Source organism: Dipodomys spectabilis, unplaced genomic scaffold, assembly GCF_019054845.1.
Source record: "Dipodomys spectabilis isolate Male_0828 unplaced genomic scaffold, ASM1905484v1 ptg000207l, whole genome shotgun sequence".
In the NCBI taxonomy this organism is placed as follows: domain Eukaryota; kingdom Metazoa; phylum Chordata; class Mammalia; order Rodentia; family Heteromyidae; genus Dipodomys; species Dipodomys spectabilis.
Window position 1 is genome coordinate 14,719,039 of NW_024870884.1, and position 25,084 is coordinate 14,744,122.

Sequence of the window (25,084 nt, forward strand, 5' to 3'; positions counted from 1 at the left end):
TATAGCTTGCTTTGCTCTATAACAGTTTCCTGTCCAAGTTCTCCTCCTACTTGACCCTTCTATAGCTCTCTTCTGTCATTCCAAAATGGTTCCTCAAGATGGATACCTATAGTTCATACCTGTAATCATAGCTATGCAGGAGGCTGAGATCTGAGGATTGTGATTCAAAGCCAGCCTGGACAGAAAAGTCTTTGAGACGCTTATCTCTAATTAACCACCAAAAAGCTGGAATTGGAGCTGTGGCTCAAGTGGTAGAATGCTAGCCTTGAAGAAAAAACACTGACAGTTCCCATGTGCTGAGTTAAAGCCCCATGACCTCCTTCCCCCACAGTATAACCCCTGCTTTCACTGTATTTGATGTCGGTATAATTTGTGGAGGGGAAGGGGAAAAGCAAGTTGTTTAAATAAGGATACAGGTGGATCCATTGCAACAATGAGAAGTACAAGTTGTCATGTCGAAAATGAACTTTACGGGGCTGGGAAGGTGGCTCAGTGGTAGAGCGCTTGCCTTGCATGCCTGAGACCCTGGGTTCAATTCCTCAGCACCACATAAGCAAAAAGAAAAAAGCCGGAAGTGGCGCTGTGGCTCAAGTGGTAGAGCGCTAGCCTTGAGCTGAAGAGCTGAGGGACAGCGCCCAAGCCCAGAGTTCAGGCCCCACAACTGGACCCCCCCCCCCCAAAAAAAAGAAAAAAAAGAAAATGAACTTTACAACTTTGGTGGGGGGGGGAGCATTGGGTGGGAGGGAAAGGGGAGGCTGGGAAGGGATGGGAAAGGAAAACAAAGGGGGAGGCTACAATGCTTGATAAGAAATGTACTCATTATCTTGCCCATCTAATTGTAATCCCTCTGTACAGTATTTTCACAATAAAAAATAAATAAAAATTTTAAAAAAGCCCCATGACCTGTACACAAACACACGCGCACACACACACACACACACACACACACACACACACACACACACACACACCAGCTCCCGCTCAGGTACCACTTCAGTGGCTTGCACATGTGCTGGAAAGTTAACCCAATGTGACAGTAGTGAGGGTTGGGTGACTAGGTTGTGGGGGAAAAGCCCTCATGCTAATGTTAGAAACGTGAGCATGGTTTTGAAAAATGAAAATCAGCTTAGCGCTTCTGCTATGCAGGAGCACAAGGAGCCTCTTACACTGGACACTACTTGTAAAACAAAAGCACAAGGTTAATTTTGTCTACATACAAAAGGAGTGAACATTAGTATTCATTTAAATATTTGTAAAGCATTCGAGACAATGTCCAGAACAGAGTAAGATCTAGCAAGTGATCAGTAAAATATAAACAATAAATGCAATAAAAGATGTGATGATAATATTGGTTTGTGGATATGGAGCTGATGGGTGAGGCACTATTCTAGTTAGAACATCAGGGAATGCTTCAGACTAAAAAGTGAAACTTTGGGCTGAGTTTGTAGCTGGTAGAGTTCCAGCCAGAGGAACCCACAAGTAAAGCTACAGAAACCTGAGAGTAATTAGTGGATGTATGCTGGACACATTAACAATGGTCTCAATACATCCCACAAAGCCTCGCGTAATCAAGACTATTTCTATGGCGTGGATATAATCCATGGGGAAATTTCAAGTTACCAGTGTAAGAACATTAAAAAAAATATGTGGAGTATGGAGTGAATCCTGTGATCTTAAAGTTTTTAGGTTGAAACCCTAACCCCTAACTGGTATGTGGAGATGGAGCATTTAGGAAGTCATTCTGGTTAATGAGATCTTAAAGGTAGGACCCTCATCCAATAGGGTTGTCTTTTTAAGAAATATATTTTTTTTATTATTTATAAGTAGTTGTACAATGGGGTTACCATTCAACATGTTAGTTTTTTAGTACAATGCACCTTGATCAATGTCATCCCCTCATCCTTCCCATCTCTACCCACCCCCTCAATTTTGATATGCATTGAATATTATAACTGCATTTTCTTCCCATCCTTCCTTCCACTCCATTCAGGAGGATCTCTTTGGTCTTTTCTTTCTTTCTTTTCTTTCTTTCTTCCTTCTTTCTCCTTTCTTTCTCTTCTTTCTTTCTTTTTTGGTGCTAGTCCTGGCTTGAACTCAGGGCCTGGGCATCATTCCTGAGATTTTTGGCTCAAGGATAGCATTCTTCCAGTTGAGCCAAAGCTCTATTACTGATTGTTGTTGTTTTGTCAGTTAATTGGAGATAAATGAGTTTTTCTGCCTGGGTTGGTTTCAAATCAGGATCCTCATATCTCAGCCTCCTGAGTATCTAGGATTACAGGTGTGAGTCACTGGTACTGAATTAGGTTGATGTCTTTTAAGAAGGGAAAGAGAGGGGCTGGGAAGGTGGCTCAGTGGTAGAGTGTTGCCTTGCATGCCTGAGGCCCTAGGTTCGATTCCTCAGCACCACATAAGCAGAAAAAAGCCAGAAATGGCACTATGGCTCAAGTGGTAGGGCACTAGCCTTGAGCTGAAGAGCTGAGGGACAATGCCCAGGCCCAGAGTTCAGCCCCGACAACCAACTCTCCCATGACCAACAACAACAACAAAAAAAAAAAAAAAGAAGGGAAAGAGACACCACAGTGTAGTGTAATTCCTCCTCCCAATGGAATTAACAGGAGTCAGGAAGATAGCCCTAACCAGGAAACGAAGCTGTTTACATCTTGTCCTAGGGCTCCAGGTTACCACAAATATAAGAACTAATTTCTGCTGATTAAGCTTGCCTGGCCTGTAGCATTTTGTTTTAGCAACCAGAGATAAGGCAATCACATAACAGACTTGCTAGCAGGAGAAGCAGTTCTCAAAATCTTGAGCATGGGCATCCAAGGAGTGAATGGCAGATATGAAGCCAAAATACTAGATGGCACAGGGCTGGAGAAGAGTGTGGGTGACTTAAGTAGCTTAGATTCTATCTTGTGTGGGGAGGGGTGGGGTGGAGGGTCAAGTCTGAGGCAGAGAGGGGATCAGATCATAGTTGTACCTTAGATAAATCTCTCTTGTAATTATGAGTAGATATAGGAAGATGCAGCCTGGAGGTGGGAGGATGGTTGCCATAGTCAAGGCAACTGGATAGAGGGGTTGGAGGAGATAGGTTTATCAGGAGTTGGGGAGATGCCATTGCAACCTGGGGACTGATGGGATACAGGTGGGCAAAGGTCAGACAACTTTTGACAAACTTCTAAGCATATTTAAGAAATCCTATCACTTTTTCCCCTCCCCCCATTTTTCCCCCCGTGCTGGTCCTAAGGCTTGAACTCAGGGTCTGTGCACTGGCCTTTATTTTTTTCACTCAAAGCTGGTACTCTAGCACTTGAACCACAACTCTGCTTCTGGCTTTTTGGTGGTTATTTGGAGATAAGAGTCTTGGGGGTCTTTCCTTCCCATGCTGGCTTTAAAATGCAGTTTTCAGATCTCTGCCTCCTAAATAGCCAGGATTACAGGTATAAGCTGGAGACTTGCTCACCCCCCCCCCATTTTAATTAGCATATATTAGTATACAAAGGAGTTTCATTATGATGTTTTCATACAAACAAAGGTTGTGTTCTAATTAAACTTATCCCCTCTACTACTCCTCTTCTCTTTTCTCTCTCTCTTTTTATGCTGGTCCTTGGGGTTGAACGCAGTGCCTGGTCACTGTCCCTGAGCTTTTGTGCTCAAGGCTAGGGTTCTATCACTTGAACCACAGCTCCACTTTCAGTTTTTTGGTGGTTAACTAAAATAAAAACCTCACAGACTGGGGCTGGGAAGGTGGCTCAGTGGTAGAGCGCTTGCCTTGCATGCTTGAGGCCTTGGGTTCGATTCCTCAGCACCACATAATCAAAAAGAAAAAAGCTGGAAGTAGTGCTGTGGCTCAAGTGGTAGAGCGCTAGCCTTGAGCTGAGGAACAGTGCCCAGGCCCAGAGTTCAGGCCCCACGACTGGACCCAAAAAAGCAAAAAACAAAACAAAACAAAAAAACCTCACAGACTTTCTTGCCTGGTCTGACTTTGAACTTCAGCCTCCTGAGTAGCTAGGAGTATAGGTATGAGCCACTGGTGCCTGGCTTCCTTTCACTTCTTAAATAATTTCAGCATGTTTCCTTGTTCTATATTTTCCCCCCTCCTCCTGCTAGTACATATCTCAAACAGAACCTGTTTTATGTTCCTGTCTCCCTTTTTTTTTTTTGGAGGAGGGAAGGTGTTGATACCAAGACTTGAACTCAGGCCCTCATGTTCTCATTTGGCTTTTTTGATAGCTAATTGGAGATACAATTTTTTTTTTTCTTATTGCTTGGGCTGGCTTCAAACCTGATCCTCAGATATCAGCATCCCAAGTAGCTAGGATTACAGACATGAGCCACTGGTGCCTCGCTAGGATCTGCAGTATTAATGTCTCTTTGGAGTCAGAGCTGTATGTGTAGGAATGAATATAACGAAGTAGAACAGCTTCCATTTCCCTTGCTTCTACATTCCCTTTCCTTGTTCTCTCAACTTCCTTGTCTCATCTTCACATACTCTATGCACATGTCTGTGTCTAAATTATTTTTTTTCCTATAAAGACTGTGGGAACATTGGATTAGGGCCTACTCTATCTCATATAACTTAATTACCTCCTAAATGATCCTGTCTCCAAATACATTCAGAAGTACTTCTGGTGAGGACTTCAACCTATGAACTGGGAGAAAGGAATACAAGTCATAACAAGGCAGAGATTTATTGTAGACATGCTATGGGAAAAGACAAAGTAAGTATTCCAACCTATCTTCCAGGTACTTACATGAGTTTTAGGTTTAAACAGAGGAAGAAGATGGGCATTAGGAGCTCATGCCTATCTACTTAGGAGGCTGAGAACTGAGGATCTAGGTTTGAAGGCAGCTTGGGCAGAAAAGTTTGTGAGACTCCATTAGCCAGCAAAAAGCTGGAAGTGGAGCTTTGGCCCAAGTGATAGAGAACCATCCTTGAGTGGAAAAAGCCAAGCAAGTGCTTGAGACCCTGAGTTCAAGCTCTAGTACTGACACAAAAATAGAGGAAGAGTTGGGACAGAGGGAGAGAAGTATGCATAAACAGTTTCAGGTGATCATTATCTCAGGTTTGTTCTTCCAGGGTATGAGACTTCTCCAGAAGTTATTCTCATCCCTTAGCTGGAGCAATCTGGTTCCCAGGAATGATTATTCCTACTCTAGGATACAGCCTCATCATTACAGATAATTGTTCCCACTTTTGGGGGGTACAGGAGTGTAATCTGACCTTTGAGGTTCTGCTGTTCTTTTCTTTGGGGGGGGATTGTTTCGGTCCCTTATTATAAAGATGTTATCCATCAGTTGTGTACTTTTTGGAACAAATGTGACTATAAAGTGATTGCAAGAGAGAAGAGAATGATTCAACATAAAGACATATAAAATAGAGGCAAGGATGCCAGCATTTTTCTCCTACTTTTCCTAACTTTTGGGCTCAAGTCAGTGCTTTTTTTGTTTTGTTTTGTTTTTAAAAAAGCAGTCTTTAGTACCTATTGTATACTTGCAGCCAGGCAGACCAGCGCATGCGCAGTCGACCTCGCTGAGTATGCAAGGGCGGAGTTTACGGCGGCCCCTAGGGCGCCTGCGCGGGGCCCGGTGGTATCGCGTTTTACAGTGGCGGCGACGGCGGCGTCTGTGGTGTCTCCGCGTGCGTCTGGGTGGCCACACAGCTCAGGGTGAGTGCTCGGCGGCCCGGCTGGATGTCAGGCGGGAGATGTCGGGGCTCCCCGGGCGGCCGCTCGGTGCACTGGCATCTAGGCCTCCGGGACGGAGCCCTTGCCGCCGTGGCGGCGGCCGGTGGGTCGCGGCTCGGCGCTCTCGGACCGCGCACCTGCGGCCGGAAGTGACGCGGCGGCGCGCTGGCCCGCTGCGGGCGGACGGCCCCCGCTCAGCTTGAGGGCCGGGCGCTGCCGGGTCTCGGTTCACGTAGCGAGGCCCTTGAGGGAGCGTTGGGGAGCTGCTCGTCGAGAGCCTCGGGCCTGGCGTTTCTCGGGCCGGGGTTTCCGGCCTCCGGAGCGGTCGTCTGCGGACGCCGGTTCCCCGCGGTGCGTCCCGCCTCGCCTCCGGCGCGCTGTGCCTAGCCCTGGGCCTGCCAGGGTCTCCTCAGTACTTTCTCCCACACGGTAGCCCGACATGATCCGAATCGTGTGACTGTACTGGACATTTGAGAGTAAAATCCCAGGTTCATGTTCTCCCACACCTGAGTGAACGTGTGTCCTTAGATCCGTGCATGGGCGCAGGTGTCCGGTCCACAGTCCAGTTTGTCTCCAGACACAAACCCCAGCACCCAAGGGGGCGGGGGGGGGGGGACAAGGAAGACACTGTTTCCCCAGAAGATACTTTGTAAGGTTTACACAGTGAATCTCGAGCCCTTATCTTGTTGTCTTTAACCGAGTTTCAGCTGCCTTCCACTTCAGACTCACCAGTTCTTTCCAGCCTTTGCCTATATTTTATCGCAAGGTATTAGCTTTCCTTTAGGTCTGATTAAATCCTATTTCTCGCTGGCAGGTGACTCAAACCTGTAATCCTAGCTGCTTAGCAAGCCGAGATCTTGAAGAGTGAAGTTAGAAGCCAATTCAGACAGAAAAGTCCCAAGAGAATATTTCTAATTAACCAGTAAAAATGCCAGACTAGAGACATGGCTCAAGTAGAGTGTCAGCCATAAGCAAGAGAGCTGAGCAAGAAGCCCTGAATTCAAGCCCCAGCCCTCACATTTAAAAAAAAAAAATCCTGTTCATCCTCCAGATAGTGGCTCAGATAGATGACACTTTATCAGAGAGGCCTTTTTTGACCTCCTATCTCTTATAGAAAGTCTGTATTCCCTCCTTCCCTCCCTACTCCTGGGAAAGGGAAGTAGAGCCCAACTGTGGCCTTTCTTCTGAAGATAATCAGACCCCCCCCCCCCCCCCAGGAGAGAAACCTTCTCTTTCTGCTATTCACTTTTAATATTTTCAGCCTTGGCCTCTTCTAACCTTTTGAAATGACCTCTGGCGGCCTGTCAGATCCTTAGGACCCTTAATGCTGCTCATTCTAGTGTTAACCACATTGTGCCCAGACCTCTCTTGCTAGCTCAGATTTGTGTTGTGATGCTCCAGTATCTGGACTTGTAAGCTCTTCATCCATCTCCCTGCTGCCTGTCTGCTTCCTCTCATCTTGGTGACTGTTTACTGTTTATTTTGACTTGTTCTCTGAACCATGCTTCCCTTCAGCAGATATCTCCTCCCCAGTACCCTGGGGATCTGGTGTTCAGATCTTAGCTCATTGTACCATGTTTTTACTCATGTGCTTCTTCAGGAGAAAGTGGCTTCAGTGAGCCATTCCAGGCACATAATACAAAATTCTTGGCATCTTTGAATCCCATGCTTGGTTGCTGGGATTGTTTACTTAGTATGGAGTGAGTAGGTTGGGTATGGGTGGATGGGGGAGGAGCTGGTGCTCATTTCATAGAAATAATGTTTCAGTGCTAAAAGAAATTACTTTTTTAAAAAAGAAACTTTTGTTTATTTGCAGATAAATAAAAAGTAAGTCTGTTTCTTGGTTACTGTGTTGCTTTTTAATGTATTTGTTAATTGTTACACAGATAATAGAGTATGATATCTTTGAGGCTGTTCCTGAGTATGGATAAAATGTAGAACTTTCCTTCATTTCAGTCCCTGCCTTCTCCAACTGTGGCAGGTTTAGTATGTTTGTGTGTATTCCATGTACACAGATACATAGATACACATGTATGAATGCACTCATACTTTGCCCTTGACTATTTTCACTCAACATAGCTGGTTCTACTACTATAAAAAATTTAGTGGCTACATTGACTATTAAAACATGCTATAATGTGCATTCTTCTGTTATGTATGATCAGAGACAATCTGTAGTATATTTTTGTCCATATGATTGTTTCTGTGAAAGCAGCCCAGCCTCTGTAGAAACCATTCTTTGAATTTTATCCTTTTTTTGGGTTAGCATGGCTGTCCAATCTTCTCTGTCTCACAGTGTTTGGCTTTGGCAGCAAGTGGCATTCATCAGCTTTACAGTTTTGAGGGCAGATAACTGAGACTACAGTGTGCCATATCTCTCTGAAATAAGTATGTACAACCAGAGTTGTTGTGCAAAGGTCTATGCATTGAATATTTTGACCTCTATGGCTAAATTGTCCCCCAACGAGCTGTATAATTTATATTCTTACCAGCAGCACTGGAAGGGCTCTCCTTCTTGTGTATAGTGGATATTGTCCTGCTTGCCATCCTGATGGGTGAGAAGTTGCATTGTTCATTGAAATGAGCTTATTTTTGAGAACATTGTAATTAATCTCTTGGATTAATTACTTGTTCAGAGTTCTTGTTTACTAGGTAGATGTTCAGAGTTCATATAAAGTTTTTTCTTCATTGATCCTCTATATTGCAGTTGACCAATCCACTAATGATGCCATAGCACAGTGATTATGCTGATTGGAAGGAAGACAGCAGCCAGTCCTCTTCAGTTGTTGTAGGTGTCCCTAAGGATTGGATTGCTGGCTTCCTCAGCTGGCCACCCAGATGTTCTTTGTACATGGCATACTTGTTTCTTCTTTTGGCTAACCTTTCTTATTATCAGGAGATGTAATGAATAAAAACAACAGCTAGAAATTAACACTTAGAAACTTGCATTTATGTAATTAGTAGTTATTACTTGATGATGCTTTGAGAAATCGTGAATTAGTTATAAAGTATTTAAGATATAATAATTATATGTAACCAAGAAGCTTATAATTTTTTTCCTTGTCTTTTCAGATAGCCTGTAGAAGATGCCCTATGAGGAAATCCCTCACTCAAGTCAAGCTCAGGAGCAAGATGGCTTTCAAAGTTACCATGTCAGTGCTAGTAAAGAAACAGCAACTGAGCCAGAAAATGGTGGGAATGGGGAGGCAGAGAAGTGCCTTCCCTCTCCTTCCTCTGACTATGATCTGTCCACCCCAGCTGAGGCCTGTGCATCAGTGGCTGGGAGGAGAGGGCCTAGCCTGCTGCATATCGACAGGCATCAGATTCCAGCAGTGGAGCCTAGTGCGCAGGCCCTGGAGCTGCAGGGCCTGGGAGTGGATGTCTATGACCAGTCCGTGTTAGAGCAGGGTGTGCTTCAGCAGGTGGACAGTGCAATGCATGAGGCCAGTCGTGCCACCCAGCTTGCTGATGCTGAAAAGGAGTACCGGTCGGTCCTAGATGACTTCATGTGAGTATAGTCCACTGATTCAGAGTTTGTATTTAATCATGGCAAGGAAATTAATGTAATGGAAAACTGTAACATTCCAGAAGTGTAGGGGGTTTATTAAACCTCTTATCCTGAGCCTGGCACTGGTGGCTCACTCCTATAATCCTAGCTACTCAGGAGGCTGAGATCTGAGTATCATGGTTCAAAGCCAGCCTAATCAGGAAATTCTATGAGGCTCTTATCTCCACTAAACTGCCAAAAAAGCTAAAAGTGGAGATGTGGCTCAAGTGATAGAGCACTAGCCTTGAGCAAAAGAAGCTCAGGGACAGAGCTCAGGCCCTAGAACTGGCACCAAAACCAACAACCACCACCACCACCACCAACATTGAAAGCTTTTATTCAGGACTAGTAAAGACAGCCTCGTCCTTCCCCTCAGGTGTAGCACTGTATTATGCATGCTAAGCAGAGGCTCAGTTCAGCTGGCAAAGGCCTATCTCCTACCTTGTGTACTGAAGAGAAGGGATATCCTTTATAAATGTCCTGTCACTCACCAGCACATGCACTGAGGTCCCAGGAACAGTGCACCTGCACTTTGAGTGTCTCCTCCCTGAGATACTAGTGATACTTCCTGCCTCCTCATCACATTGTTCTCTGTGCTCTAGTTTATTTCCAGCTTGCTGTCCCTAAATGGAGTGTTTAGTCCCTTAGCAGTTTTTCAGATCTGCATTTCTAAGTCTAATGAGAAAAAACTCCCTACCATTCCATTCTTTGGTGCTGCCTCTGATTCTGAAAGGAACTGTTATAGAGAAGAGAACAGTGTATTTCATGGAGAGGAGGACCTGGCCTGGGCTGGTGAAGGAGAGTTGAGCCTCCTCATTATTGCCATTGGGTGATCTTTTGGGCAGGGTTAGGCAGAAGAGAACCTGAGGACTGGACTGGGTAGAGAAAAGGCATGTTGTTGTGGGTGGCTAGAGGAGAGAGGTATGGTGCTGGTAGCTACCCTGTTGGGAACCATGTATAGGTAACTTGGTGCTTAAAGGACATGCTTTCTGCTAACAGTTCCTTGGTGCATATGTGCATTCATGTGTGCATGCCTGACTTGGAGTTTGAACTCAGGGCCTGGGTGCTGTCCCTGAGCTTTTGTGCTCAAAGCTACTACTCTGCCACTTGGGCTACAGCTCCACTTCTGGTGGTGTATTTGGTTGTTAATTGGAGATAAGAATCTCATGGACTTTCCTGCCGCTGCTGGCTTTGAACCATGGTCCTTAAATCTTAGCTTCCTGGGTAGCTAGGATTGTAGGCGTTAGCCACAGCACCTGGCTCTTTTTAATCTGGTTTTGGTGGTTTTCACCTCTTGAAAATCAGCCGGGCGCTGGTGGCTCATGCTTGTAATCCTAGCTACTCAGGAGGCTAAGAGCTGAGGATCACAGTTCAAAGCCAGCCTGGGCAGTAAAGTCTATGAGACTCCTATCTCCAACAAAACCACCAGAAAACTGGAAGTGGTGCTGTGGGTCAAGTGGTAGAGTACTAACCTTGAGCTGAAGAGCTGAGGGACAGTGCTCAGGCCCAGAGTTCAAACCCCATGACTAACCTCTACCCCCCCCCGCCCCCCCCCCCCAAAAAAAAAAAGCAAATCAGATATTCTTGGCCTTCAGTGTTGAGGGCAGCCTCAGATCCTTGTTGTGACACAACCTTTTACATTTGATTTTGGATATGTGCCTGCTTCCTCTTCCTACAGAGGTGACAAGACAGAGGAGAATGCTATGACATGGCTGGTGACATGTGATGTCTTAGATGGCTAAAAAACTTGCATTGTTAATCCTAAAATCCAGAAAGAATTCAAGTGGCAAGTTAGATACATAGGCAGAAGATTGAATTTCTGTTTTTAAAACTGGAAACTATAATTCTGTGATACCTATTTTAGGAGCAAATCATCTTTTTGTCCTCATACCATGAAGTGTAATGTTACGGTAGATAAATCTAGTTGTGGGAAATAAAAACATGTCACAAGTATATACTTTAATAAGAAAATAAATGTTTAAGTACTTTCGACTTTTCTAAATTTAGGAGGCTTCCAAATGGGCTTTAAAAAAATGTGTATATGCATTTCTTCATATGTAAAAGTACAACTTATTACACCATTTCCTAGCTGAATGTCTTGAGTGAAGAAGACACTTAAGAAAGGCTGGTAGGCCCAGGTGCTGGTGGCTCACATCTGTAATCCTTGCTACTCATATGGCTGAGGTCAGAGGATCTCATGAGACTCCATGAAATACTTGTCTCCAAGTAACCAAAAAACCAGAAGTGGAATTTGTAGTTCAAGTAGGGCACCAGTCTTGAGCAAAAAGCCTAGAGATAGTGCCCAGGCCCTAAGTTCAAGCCCAAGGATTGACATGCACATGCAAAATATTCTGGTAGAAGGAATGAGTCAGTTTACAAGTGGGTCTGAGCTAAGTCAGAGAAGAGAAGAGCAGTAGTAGTTATCTTAAACTTCTAACCATTTTTTGGCTAATAAAAAAATGTGCATTTTAGCCGGGTGCAGGTGGCTCAAGCCTGTAATCCTAGCTACTGAGGAGGCTGAGATCTGAGGATCACAGTTCAAAGCCAGCCTGGGCAAGGAAAGTCAGACTCTTATCTCCAGTAAACCACTAGAAAACTGGAAGTGGCACTGTGGCTGAAACGGTAGAGCACTCGCCTTGAGCTGAAGAGCGCAGGGACAACACCCAAGCCCAGAGTTCAAGCTCCACGACCGACCAAAAAAAAAAAAATGTGCATTTTGGTTTAGTTTTCCTTAAGTTTTAGTTCCTAAGAAGTAACAGACATGTTTTTTTAGCCTTTTTTTCCTCTTTGTATTATGCTAAAAGAAATGTTACCATAGTGTGGAAAGCTGAAAATTTGTCTTCTTTTGCAGGTCATGTATGAAGTCCTTAAGGCAGATCAATAAAATTATTGAACAACTTAGCCCTCAGGCTCCCACCAGCAGAGACATCAGCAGGAAACTAGATTCTGTAAAACGGCAGAAGTATAATAAGGTGATTCAAAATCACATATTAAGGATTACATTTAAGGTTTCATTTTAGCCCACTTGATAATAGAGCAAGCGTTTTGCAAAGTTTAATCTATGAAACAAGTGTTTATAATTACAGCAGAGGAATTTTGAATTGCTTGTGTATTAAACGTTTATATTGTCAACTGATTCTCCTTTACATTTTCTATTACACAGTATTTTATAAAGTCCCACACATAGAGCCACGAGCACACAGATCTGTGCACAATGCATCCATAATGTCTGAATTTGAGAGCAGTTATAGTGTGGTTTTTCCAGTGTGGCCTCCTCACCCTTGTGCTTTTCCAGACCCCTCTCTTGCCACCGTTTTCCTCTTTGTCACTTTCTCCTGGGCATGTTGGTCTCTCACTCAGCCTCCTTGTTTCATGGGGACCTTGCTTTTTGGCTTGTTTTCACTGATCATTGCCCCTTTGTGTCCTGTTGCTACAACTGTCTCTTCTCGCACGTCCTGTTTCCACTTTTGGGAGGCTGGCCCATTATCCCTGCCTTGGGTATTATAGTCAATACCCATCCAGACTAGAGCTGCACTTAGTGTTGAAGAATTTTAAGGTTGGGAGTAAGGAGAATCTGTTACTTGGGATATTATTTTTGTGAGGTTTGAAACTTTGTTTTAGGGTTTGTGTATAGTTTTAGGAGGTTTGAAACATGGTTTTGGATTAATATGCTGCAGTAGGTGGTAATGACTGGTGTTGATCATGGCAGTTCTGCCATTCAAAATGACTAGCAACATACTGTGCTTACAATTGGTTCAGGACTCCTTATAGTTTTGATTTGAGTTAGAGAGGTGAGAATGGGTACAAACTAGTTCATATGCTTCTCCTTTTGCTTTTTATACACTAGTCCATTATCTTCCCGAAAGGTTAGAGCTAGCAGCAGCTCATTGCAGATGGGGACTTCCCAAATTGAAGGGAACATCGGGCCTCTAGGGAGCATGTAAATTGATGTAGAGATACCATTGACCATCTTGGGCTTCTAATAGGCTGAGATTTCAACAGTGGAGATTACCAAATGTTAGACCACTTTAGGTCCTAGTCTCAATTATATTTTCCTGTCTTTATTTAGCAACTCCTTGGTGTTTAAAGATAAACTATTCAGTGTAAAAGTGCTTTAAAGAGGATTTTGCTAAGCAAAAGTCTTGAGCAAAAGACAAATTTTAAGTTCATGTAGTATGCTGTTTATATTTGTTCAGGAACTATTCTTCTTGCTCTATACTCATATTTGGAGTTGTATCTTTTTATTTTTTTCATGATGCTGGGGACCAAACCCAGAGTCTCACACATGCCTCAATGTTGTATTGCTATGGTGTTGACACTTTATTTTTCCTGTGAAGATGAGCCAAGTATTACTGGCTTTATTAATTGAGAGGCTGTGGGAAGGTCACATATTTAAGTTCTGATAATATCAAGGGAAATAAGGCAAAGAGTAGCCTGGGACAGGTAGGATAAAGAGGTATAGCAAAATGTATTTGTCTTTGAAACTTTTGTGATTGCAAAGGGGTAGAGTAGGATTAGGAAAGAAAACCATGGACATTTATCAAATGTGAGTGACTTTCGTTTTTTAACTATTTGACTTTAAAAACAAATTCTTAGCTCTATGTCCCATTGCCCTCCATTGCCTGTTGGCTGGTAAGATCAGAAATGAGAAGGCTAGTGATGTGTCTAATGATGAAGTCTAGCAAGGGGACTCCAGTGGACAGTTCTACCTCAATAGTCAGTATACATGACTGGAAAGCTGTGTGTGCTATGTGTGCAGGGGGAGAGTTTGTGGGCAGAGCTGGCTGCCTGGCAGGAAGACATCAAAGCTGACCTGGTAGTTGCTCAAATAAGGTTCTCTATAATGATAGTAATAGATGTGAGTTCTGTTTTATTTTTAATTTTATTCTTGATTACAGTTTTAAAATTTTATATCTCACAATAAGTCACTTCATAGTTATGTTGTATACTTGGGATTTACCCTTCAAGGAACAGCAGCTGAAGAAGATAACTGCAAAGCAGAAACGTCTCCAGGCCATCCTGAGAGGAGCAGAGGTACAAGTGGAGTTGGAGCATGCTAGCCTGGAGGAGGATGCAGGTAAGGAAATGGGAGCAGCTCTCAGTGTTCTTGAGTTAATTTCCTGCGCCTATATCCAAGGGAAGGTGTCTCTCTAGTTTTATCATGAGCTTTGAGAATTACATATTTCTTTGCCTCTGTGTCATAATGGAAAATTTTATCCTCCTGCAGAATCAAACCTCTTAAGTCATGTGGGGCTTTTAGAGAATGAAAGTACATTTTTAACTCGGTTCACTGGAGGCTACTGATGCACATTTAATAAATTGGAAATGTTAAACATTCTTATACAGTTAATTTGATAAAGAGATCTGCATCTTGATTGAATTTCATTTTGGAAGCCCAGCATCATCAATCAGCATCTGTAGTATTGCTTTCACATATCTTCAAGGAGCACATTTGGCAGGCTTTCCAACCTTCCATTCTGTTGTTTAAAAAGAAAAGACATGCAGGTTTTACCATGGCCGTGATTTTATTCACATTACCCTTAGGGTTAGAAATTGTTGGTTGCTGTCCCGCTCTCACTGCTTAAAATATAGGTTAAGCTCCCTAATATTTGGAATTTCGAAGTGAATACTTTGAACTGGCTTCAGACATTTAATCTCTAAGACAAGAATTGTTAGGAAGAACATAACAGTAGGTAATATAGAAAATATTAGATGTGATTTTTGTGGGGTTTTTTTGTCTTGAATGTAGTAGGCATGAATGTGGTGACCCCTCCCAGCAGTCCTCTTGCTTCCCCAAGGCTTCCTTTTCCCTGCTCTGTATAAGCAGCTGTGAAGGTTCACTGATAGTAGGTAGGATGAGGACACTGTGATCTAGAAGACAATGAGGGTGCTCACTTACCTTCTTATTCAGGATAGTACTGGACAATGTAGGAAGAAAGGGAATACAAAACATGAGAATGGAACAAAAGAAGTGAAACCATCATTCATAAGATAGTATGGTTATGGGTATAGAAAACTCAAAGGAGCCAGGTGTAGGTGGCTCATGCCTGTAATCGTAGCTACTCAGGAGCTGAGATCTGAGGATCACAGTTTGAAGACAGGTGGGGCAGAAAAGTGTGAGACTCTTATCTCCATTTAATCACAAAAAAAGCCAGAAGTGCACTGTGGCTCTCGTGTAGAGTGCTAGCCTTGAGCAAAAAGGAGCTCAGAGACAGTGCCCAAGCCTAGACTTCAAGTGCCAGAACTGGCAAATAAAAAACCCTCAACGGAATTGATGAATAATCTATTGAGATTATTATGAATTTAGCAATATTGCTAAATGATACACAGGATATAAATATTCATCTTCTTTTACAGAAGATTTTTACTAATGTACAAGAAAGGATTTCATTGTGATATTTCTGTGCATTCAAACAATGTACCCTGAGAAACTCTCCCTCTCTGCCCCTCTTATTTCCCTTCTTCCTACTTAAAACAATTTCAACTAGTTTCATTATTCTCTTTACATACATATAAAGTACTTCAACCATATTCACCTTCCTACACTCTCTGCCTTTGCCCTATTTGCTCTCACTGGTACCTACCTTCTAGCATAGCTTGTTTTATTATGATTTTTTCCATTCATTTTTTAGCATATATTGTGCAAAGGGTTTTACCATGGTAATTCACATGTGTATATAATTTAGTCAGATTAACCTATATCTATTGTTCTGTTTTTTTCTTCCTCTCTACCCCTATTTCAGTGGTTTCTTTATGCTATCTTTAGGTATAAAGAAGACATTATTAGGCATTAAAAAATCATTTTCATATACCAAAAAATTTAATGAAGATGCCACTTATAATTAAAATCAAATACTTAGAAATAAGTGTTAGCAAAAACCCACACAGTTTTCTGCAGTGTATTTACTACTTTAAAAACTACCACATGTCACTGGAGAGTTAGAGAAGACCCAGTAGATAGGGAAGTACAGTGTGGCTGTGCATTGCAAACATTGCTGTAGTTTTAGTGTAATGCCAGTATAAGTTTAGGGTTTTTTTTAAGGTAATTCAGTTTTTATCACTTCTTCATTATACAGTCTTATTGTTGGTATTTAATGCAAAAGCTATGAGTTAAAAATGTAAGTTGAGGGTAGAGGTATCAGTAAGCTCAATCTACAATTTGCATAAAGATGCATTAAGCCAAGAATAGCTAAGGAAATCCTAAAAAACAACATAAGATCTGTTATAAAGCTGTTTAGGCAGTGTGGTATTGGCACAAGGATGCACACACATCCATGGGACAGAATCAAGTGTTCAACTGTGACAGAAAAGTAGCCTTTTCCATCATGGATACTGCCTTAATCCAAATGAAAATAAACTATAAACTCTATGTACAAGAGTATATTCCAAGCAGATTAGAGGTCTGAATGTTAATGTTTTGATTTGCATTTACTTTATGGTAGGGATGTTTAGCATTTCTTCATGTGTTATTGCCTCTTAGCTTTTCTTCTTTTCAGAATTGTCTGTTCAGTTTATTTTCACTAATAAGAAGTGAGATTGCATTGACTTTGTAGATTGCTTTCAGTATATAGCCATCTTCAAAATATTCATTCTGCCAATATGCGCATAGGAGTTCTTTCTATTTCCTGGTGTCTTCTTCAGTTTCCTTCTTTAAGGTTTAATAGTTTTCATCTAAAAAAAACTACTTCTCTAATGTCTTATTGTTGAATCTATTCTAAATAGAAATGAAGAACTAACTTTTTTAAGGACATATGGACTGAGAACAATAGGGAGAAGAATTCACATTTTCTATATTAAAGATGCTGTTCAAAGATTAATAGATCTATGAAAGACACACTGGTTTACTAGTCATTAAGAAATGTAAGTGTGTTGTACCTCACACCTATCAGAATAGCTTAATGGAATAGCAAGAATGTGGACCAAATACCGTTGGTAATGCTTATAGTTTACATCGCTAATACTGCTTCACATATCTGTTTAACAAGTTTAACATACCTAAAGAACTATATACATTTATTACCAAAGGATGTGTACTGGAATATTTGTAACATCATTATTTCTGGTGGTCAAATCCTGGAAGCCATCCAGATGTCCATTAACAGTGAAATGGAAAAATTGTAGTATTGTCATATAGATTGCTAGCAACAGGGAGAGTTAACAAACTTCAGCTTCACTCAGCAAATCAATATGGACCTACAAGCATAATGCTGAGCAAAGCAGGCAGACACATGAGTAAAAACATCCCATTTACACAAAGTTCAGAGCCAGGCACAACTCATCTATTGAAGTAGACCTGTCAGATCCTGATTTCTGGGTCAGCTGGAAGCCAGGAGGTGGCATGAAGGGTGCTCTGGGGATGCTAGAAAATTATGTTATTTCATCTGGATGCTGTTAAATGAGTAAAACTTTTCTTCCTGAATATTCATTGAGCTTTACCATTTGTGTACTCTGATATATTTTCAATACAACTTCAATAAAAAAAAACTGGTTGCAGTATCATTGGCCTACAAGAATAATAGATTTCTTAAGGGACTTTACCCAAAAATTAAACATGGAACTAGGAATTCTACTTCTGAGTATAGAACTAAAAGAACAGAAAGCTGGAACTAGAAGAGATACTTGTGTACCCATGTTGAGAACAGTATGATGTATAAGTTAAGAGGTAGAAGCAGCCCAGGAGTAACTGGTAGAGGACTAAACCCATCAGGGCAGAGTTGTTTCATGGATTTAATCAGCTTTGAAAAGGAAGGAAATTCTGACACGTGCTACAATGTGAGTAGAGGCTGAGGGCATTAGGTTAAGCGATTCCACTCCCAGGAGCTACCGAGGGTGCTCATATGCAGAGAGAGCATAGCGATGGCTGCCTGGGGTTGGTTGGAGAGGAGCTATTTAATAGGTGCAGAGGGGAGCTCTGGGGAAATGAGAAAACCCTGGAAGTAGGGGGGTAGTGATGGCTGCACAATGCCACAAAGGTACTTGATGCACTAGACTGTACCCTTAAAAGTGGATTTAGAATGTCCATTTTAGGCACTGTATATTTTACTTCAAGAAAACATAATAAAATAGAAGGTATTTTATATATATATATATATACACAAGGAATCACATGAATTTTTCCTGTTAAGCCTTATATCTTTTGGTTTTTCTGATTATGTGGTAATTATTTTGCTGGGGATTAATTTTAATGAAGGAGGAATAATTTCTGGATGGCTTTATACTCATAGCAACCTTTAAAATTTTTCATCTCTTCCAGTCACTGACCAGTGAACCTTTTTTACAATGAGAGACATAATTTCTTTCTTGTCTATATGTGGCCATTAGGGACCTGGAGCTATTGAGAATTTACTGGATGGCAAGAATAACTACATTTCAGTATTTAACTTATTTTTTTATTTTTATTTTTTATTGTGAAAGTACTATACAGAGGGGTTACAATTATATGGGCAAGATAATGAGTATATTTCTTATCAAGCATTGTAGCCTCCTCCTTTGTTTCCCCTTCCGATCCATTTCCCCCCACCACCACCACCAAAGTTGTATAGTCGTTTTCGACATAACGACTTGTACATCTCATTGTTGCAACGGGTTCACCTGTATCCCTATTTAAACGATTTGTTTTTTCCCTTCCCCTCCACAAATTATAACAACACCAAATACAGTGAAAGCAGGGGTTATACCGAGGGGGAGGGACATACAAAGTAACAAAGAAATAATCTTATAAATGTGTTAGAAACAATCGCATGAAAGAAAAAAAACATTTGAATACATATCTTAGGGTTCATTTCCCTAACATCAACTTAACTGACAAATTTTTGTTTTTGTTTTTGTTTTGCTGTTGCTGTTGTTGTTTAAGATAAGAGTCTGAGGGACTTTCCTGCCCAGGCTGGCTTTGAACCTCCATCCTTAGGTCTTAGCCTCCTGAGTAGCTAGGATTACAGGTACGAGCCACTGGCACCTAGGTAACTTAAATTTTAGAAAGCCACACGGGACTGCTAGCTACCATACTAGGGTGTACAGAGCTGGCATGTTATGTTTTTCCTCTCCTTATTGCTGTATGGAAAACATTCAAGTTTTCTTTTCTAGCTATTCGAAACACACAGTACATTATTGTTATCTCTAGTTTCCCTACAGTTCAACAGAACTTTGTGTTACCATCCAACTGCAGCAGTACCATGGATCAGTCTTCCCCTTCCCACTTTCACCCTGCTTTTCCCAGCCTTTGGCCAGCCACCATTCCAAGCTCACTTTCTATGATATCAACCTTTCTAGATTTCATGGGAGTGAGATCTTTCTATGTCTGGTGTATTTCATTTAGCATAATGATTTCCAGTTCTATCAGTACAACCACAGGTGAAAGAATTTCTCTTTTATGGCAAAATAGTATTTTGTGGTACATATGTATTATTTTTATGTAGTGCCATATTTAGAAGAAAAGTTACTGAGAAAATGTGCCAAATCTGGCCTTATGAATGTTATCATCAATTTTACTTTATGCTTTAGTGCTCTGATTTTTTATAATGTGAGTTATTGCTATTTTTGTAACAAGTGAATTTTTCTAATGTGCTCTGGAAAGTTTTACAATAATCTGTACTGTCAATTCCTTTTTAGAGCCGGGACCATCCTGTTTGGGCAGTATGCTCATGCCTGCTCAGGAAACTGCATGGGATGAGCTCATCCGCACTGGTCAGATGACACCATTTGGAACCCAGGTCCCTCAGAAACAGGAGAAAAAACCTAGAAAAATAATGCTCAATGAGGCATCGGGCTTTGAAAAATATCTGGCAGATCAAGCAAAACTGTCTTTTGAAAGGAAGAAGCAAGCTACTAATAAGAAAGTAGCCAGAAAAGCCCCGGTCCTCTGTGAGTCTAACACAGGACCAAATGAAAACAGACCAAGCCAGGGAAGCAAAGTTGTCTCAAGAGCAGACCAACGCTTGAAGAAGCACATGAGGAAGCTGCAGAGAAGGGCACTGCAGTTCCAGGGCAAAGTGCAGTTGCCAAAGGGGAAGAAGTCCCTGGAGCCCCAGGGGGGGCCAGAGACAGAGGTAGATTCTGAGGGTGAGGAGTTTGGCTCCTTCCCCACAGAGGAGATGGAGGAGGAAGAAGAGGAGGAAGAAGAAGACAGGACAGGGGCTGAGCTTTCTGAAGATGGCACAGATTATGAACTGAAACCTCTACACAGGGGCCGAAAACGCCAGAAAAAAGTCCTTGCACAGGAAGTTGATGATGACTTTTTCCCAAGTTCGGGGGAAGAAGCTGAAGCCACAGGGGAGGAAGGAGGAAGAGGAGGAGGTCGCAAAGAAGCGAGGTGCCGAGATGATGGAGATGAAGATTATTACAAGCAGCGGTTAAGGTCAGTCCGCAGAGGTGGTCAGCAGATTCTGGTTGTTTGCTGTGGGCTGCAGCTTTATTCATATGTAAGCATTCTAGCCTACTAGAACCAGGAGTCTCAGTCCTCAGGAGTTCTAGACGTTAGTCTAGTATTAAGAGCTTTAGAGAAAGGCTGAAGCAAGCCCAGGGCAGGAACCAAGTGTGAGCTGTGTGGCCTGGGGGATGTATGTGTCAGGAAAAGGACAAACTGAGTGGAGGGTTATTTTTCCCCCTTTTGAAGAAGGATAGTAATTTAGAGGAATGAAAAACAACAAAAAACACTTGAAACTTTAGTGTTGGCATATGAAAGAATAAGCTTACTTTTTATTAGTGCATGTTAACTCTATAAATGGGTTTCATTGTTTCATTACATACATGTAAATAATGTGTTTTGATAAAATTCACCTCAGTTGAATAATTTATGAAGCTTGCTTTCATAATTCCCTCCTCCCTTGTCTTGAGAAAATCGTCATCTGTGGAATTGTAAACCACCATTGTGTCTCAGTATACACAGCTTATTGCCTCCATGGCATTGTCATTATATGCTGGGAGATGAAAAGGGTGTGAGTGTGTATGACATGGAATCAGAATCTCCATGGCCATGTTTCTGTGTGCCAGAAAGCAATCCACATACAGCAAGGCTCCACCATGTCCCAGTGAGCACACATTACATATATTTGCTCTGTAAGAATGCCCAGGAGGTCAAGGGGGAAAAGGAACCAAAGCATTTTTAAAGTATGAATATTGGGATGGCTTTTTTCTGGTCTTCAAGAGGTTTCCTTTTACATCTTCAGTATGGGCATACCTAGTTTTAAAAAAATTTTCGTAGCATTCCACTGGCCTTTGTGAATGTTAATCTGTGGTCTTTTGTTTTTGAAGTGTTACTCTATGTATTTTATTTCCACCAGTTATACTCTCCATCCTTTCTAAGACCAATATATTGTCTTTTTACAATCATAATTGGACTTTGTAATATAATTTTATATCATATATTATGAACATTTGTGACCATAAGAAATTTCTTGAAACTACTTCTACTTGATCTGCGGTTTTTCTTCTGTTGCTTAGAACTGCTCATGAGCCATGTGTGAATGCATATTGCATAAACTTTTCAGAGGCAGAATAGTTATTTAAAAATAATTTGAGATTGGGCACTGATAGTTCACACCTATAATCTTAGCTACTCAAAAGGCTGAGATTCAAAGCCCAAGACTGGGCATTCTTACCTCTGGTTACCTAGCAAAATGTTAGACTGGAGGTATGACTCAAGTGGTAAAGCAAGAAAACTAAATGAAAGTGCAAGGCCCCAAGTACAAGCTTCAGTAGCAGCACACACAGAACCTTTTTTTTTTTCACAGATCGATTACTTAAATCCAGTTCTTGAGAGACGTTCACTCACTTCAGTAGCAATTTAGGAAATAATCTAGTGGAGTAGGCTTATGTCCTACTGCAGGTTTAACTAATGTATGCACCTAATATTTGTACTGTCAGTTAAGGACTGCTGCTCAATACTTCTGAACAGTGAGCTGTGTCTGTCTTTTTTTTAACTACTGTAGAAAATTAATAAAATGTTCATCTCAACATATTGATTATAAATGGAGCAATATATATTCTTCTCATTAAACTTGGTCAATATTAAATATATTTTAAATAATGTCAGTATTTTGTTCAAGAGCAATTTATTTGATTGGATTTTAAATATGGGTATAGTTTAATTTTACAGCAGTAAGTTTTTCTTAATAATGTTAAGATTGTAAAACAATTTATTATTTCCAGAGCCATATAAGCCAAGTTTTTTTTGCTAAAGTTACAATAGACTCTCAAATGAATTTCTAAAATATCAATAAGTCTAATTGCCACCAAAATACGATAGCTCTTAAAATTTTATAGCTAGTTATTAAGAATGTTAAACTGTATATATCTACATTGAACTGTTTGTATTACATCTCCTTTGGTGCTCTTTGGATTGAGGGATATTAAAAGAAATTAAAATGCTTAGGATTGTGAATCATATTAAGAACATTCACGAACTGCCAGTCACTCTGTATTTGCTGATCTTTATAGATGGATGGAAATCATAGTACTATCCCATGGAGGGAAGAACGTCAGGATTGTCTGTCTTAGCAGCAGCTTGATGACAAGTGATCATAAGAAAGCTCTGTAGTTAAAATATACAAAATGAATTTTTCTGTACTTTTAGCATTTAGAACTTAGTCCTATATACCTAGACTGGGAACCTTACAGAACTTAACAAATACATGCTGGTTATAGCCTGTTAATTATAGTGTTTTTTAAAAATTCTCAGATGTAAGAGCAGATGACTTTCCTAGACATCTCATCCTCTTTATTCCCTCAGCTGGAGAGTTAGCCTTTTATTAGTAGCCCTAGTCTCATCCTAACTAGGTATCTCTGTTTTACTGGGTACTCAGTGAAGTTTCCTATCCCTTCTGTTGCCTGGGGCCATGGTAGTAGGGACCCTGCTTTCTCTGATTTGGCCCAAGTCTTCAGCTCAGTCTGCCTGCCTACTTCTCTCCTCCCCTCCCCTCCTCTCCTCTTCTCTCTCCTCCCCTCTCCTCCCCTCCCTTCTCCTCTCTGCCTTTCTTTTCTTTTCTCTCTCTCTTTTTCTTGTGCTAATTCTAGAACTCAAGTTCTTGCTTAGCTTTTTTACTCAAAGCCAGCACTGTAACACTTGAACCACATCCCACTTCCAGAGTCTGTTGGATTTGTCTGCTTATTCTGGTTTTGAACCATGATCAAATCTCAGCCTCCTAAATGGCTAAAATTACAGGCTTGAGCCACCAGCATCCAGCCTAATTTCTAGTTTAAAAGAATTGTGCTCTGATTTAGGAGGCCTTTGAGGTTATTGGAGAGAATTGTTGGTAAGGATGTTGGGTTTGAGTTGTACTACTTTTTTCTGTACTCTGCCTTAGCGTAGTATTGCATGTGGGATAATCCTCTCTACCTGCACCACAGGCAGTAAAACACAGGAGATCTGAGAAGTCGTCTTCACAGGTGCCTGTCTTCCCAGAGAGTCTGGTACCCTGGAATCCATTTATATTGGGAGATCTGCCTGCTATGGAGCTTTTCTACCCTTTTTGTGCCTTTTTACACCTTCTTTAATTGCAAAAGGATAACAATATTAGAATGAAAAAATATTACCTATATTTTGAGTGTTTTTTCTATGTTATTCCAGTCTTTGATTCTGTGCACACATATATTTACATTGCTGTAGTTACAGCAGGTCAGTGGGTTGTTATAAACCCATAGCTCTTCCCAGTTTAGCAGTGTCTATATAGTCTCAGTACTAAGCAGTAGAGCTGAAGTTTGAAGGTCAATGCTAGTAGGAAGTGCAATATGTAGATATGACCACAAGGTGGTGCTAACAACCAACATATTGTTGCCTTTACCAAAGCAAATAGATGAGCCAGGATTTGGGATTTGGTGATGGGATGAAGATAGGGAGTCTAAAAGACCTGCCAAGCATGGTGGAGGTGGGGGTAGAATTTGCCTTGTGGCCTGGAGTAAACTAGACATGTATGATGCCTCTTGTTGCAACTTGCTTTTAATTCAGTTTTGATCCTTGTTTTTCTTTCCTTGTTAGATTTTGGTTGCATACATGTGTAGTTCTGAGTGGAACAGGTTCTAGCATGCTGACAGGTCAGACTGCTTGGGAGGGTTCAAGCAAATAGGGTGAGTGTTGGACTTGTATAGATTTAGAGGGTTGGTGGCCTCTGTGACATGAGCAAGTGTGTAAATGCTGGAGTAAGGGGACATAAGAGCCACCATAGCTGATAGCATTGAAATTTGAATGTGTTACCAACTTGGCGATACTTTGAGGCACCTGTGTGATTGGTTTAGTCTTCATAGCCTCCTAGGAAATAGAAATACTCCTTTTGCCGAGGTATAGTGAGTGGAAGAGCCTTGAAAAAGAGAAAGTGATTTTGGCAGTTGGGAGTGTTCCGGTGGCTTGATCTGCTACAGTGGACTCAGGCCAGCGCTGCCCTTAGGGATGGGCCTCTCTCTTTGCTTAGAGCCAGTTCTACACCTTCCTGGGCCCTACGGTGCCCCAAGCACTGCGCTGTCCCAGCTTCTGTGTCTCCATTGTGCTGTGTTCATGAGCCTTTCTTTCCCTTTTAGCCCATTGACCCTGGGATTGTTCCCATCTGTTCTCTAGTTAGATTTTGCTTGAACTAAATGACGCAGTCAGCAGTACTTAAGGAAAACCCATTCAATTTGATATACCTTTTCCTGTTTATTTATAACTGGAATGCAGTAACTGTGAAAGGTCTGAATTCTAGATTTGATCCAGAAGCCTAACTACAATGATTTTAAGATTGTCCTTATCATTTATTTCTGAAGTTCATTTCTTTCTCCAAAATAAGTCACTCTTTTATTTTATTTTGTTTTTGTCTAGGAATCTATATTTTAAAGAGAAAAGTTACTCCCCTAAGGATATTTTCTTAGAGAGTGTGTTGGCTTCTTT

General features: G+C 41.4%; 1 protein-coding gene across 2 annotated transcripts in view; it reads left to right on the forward strand.

Annotated features, from left to right (window-relative positions):
* The first annotated feature begins 5,593 nt into the window (after positions 1 to 5,593).
* Positions 5,594 to 25,084, forward strand: part of Ercc6 (ERCC excision repair 6, chromatin remodeling factor) — a 69,783-nt gene continuing 50,292 nt past the window's right edge. The window contains exons 1-5 of one of the 2 annotated variants that reach the window (XM_042696507.1): positions 5,594 to 5,666; positions 8,757 to 9,192; positions 12,083 to 12,203; positions 14,200 to 14,308; positions 19,840 to 20,584. In XM_042696507.1, coding sequence (XP_042552441.1) covers positions 8,771 to 9,192; positions 12,083 to 12,203; positions 14,200 to 14,308; positions 19,840 to 20,584 — 1,397 coding nt within the window. In that variant the 5' untranslated portion in view covers positions 5,594 to 5,666; positions 8,757 to 8,770. The remainder of the gene's footprint in view (positions 5,667 to 8,756; positions 9,193 to 12,082; positions 12,204 to 14,199; positions 14,309 to 19,839; positions 20,585 to 25,084) is intronic. The other variant, XM_042696508.1, reaches the window with a different exon arrangement.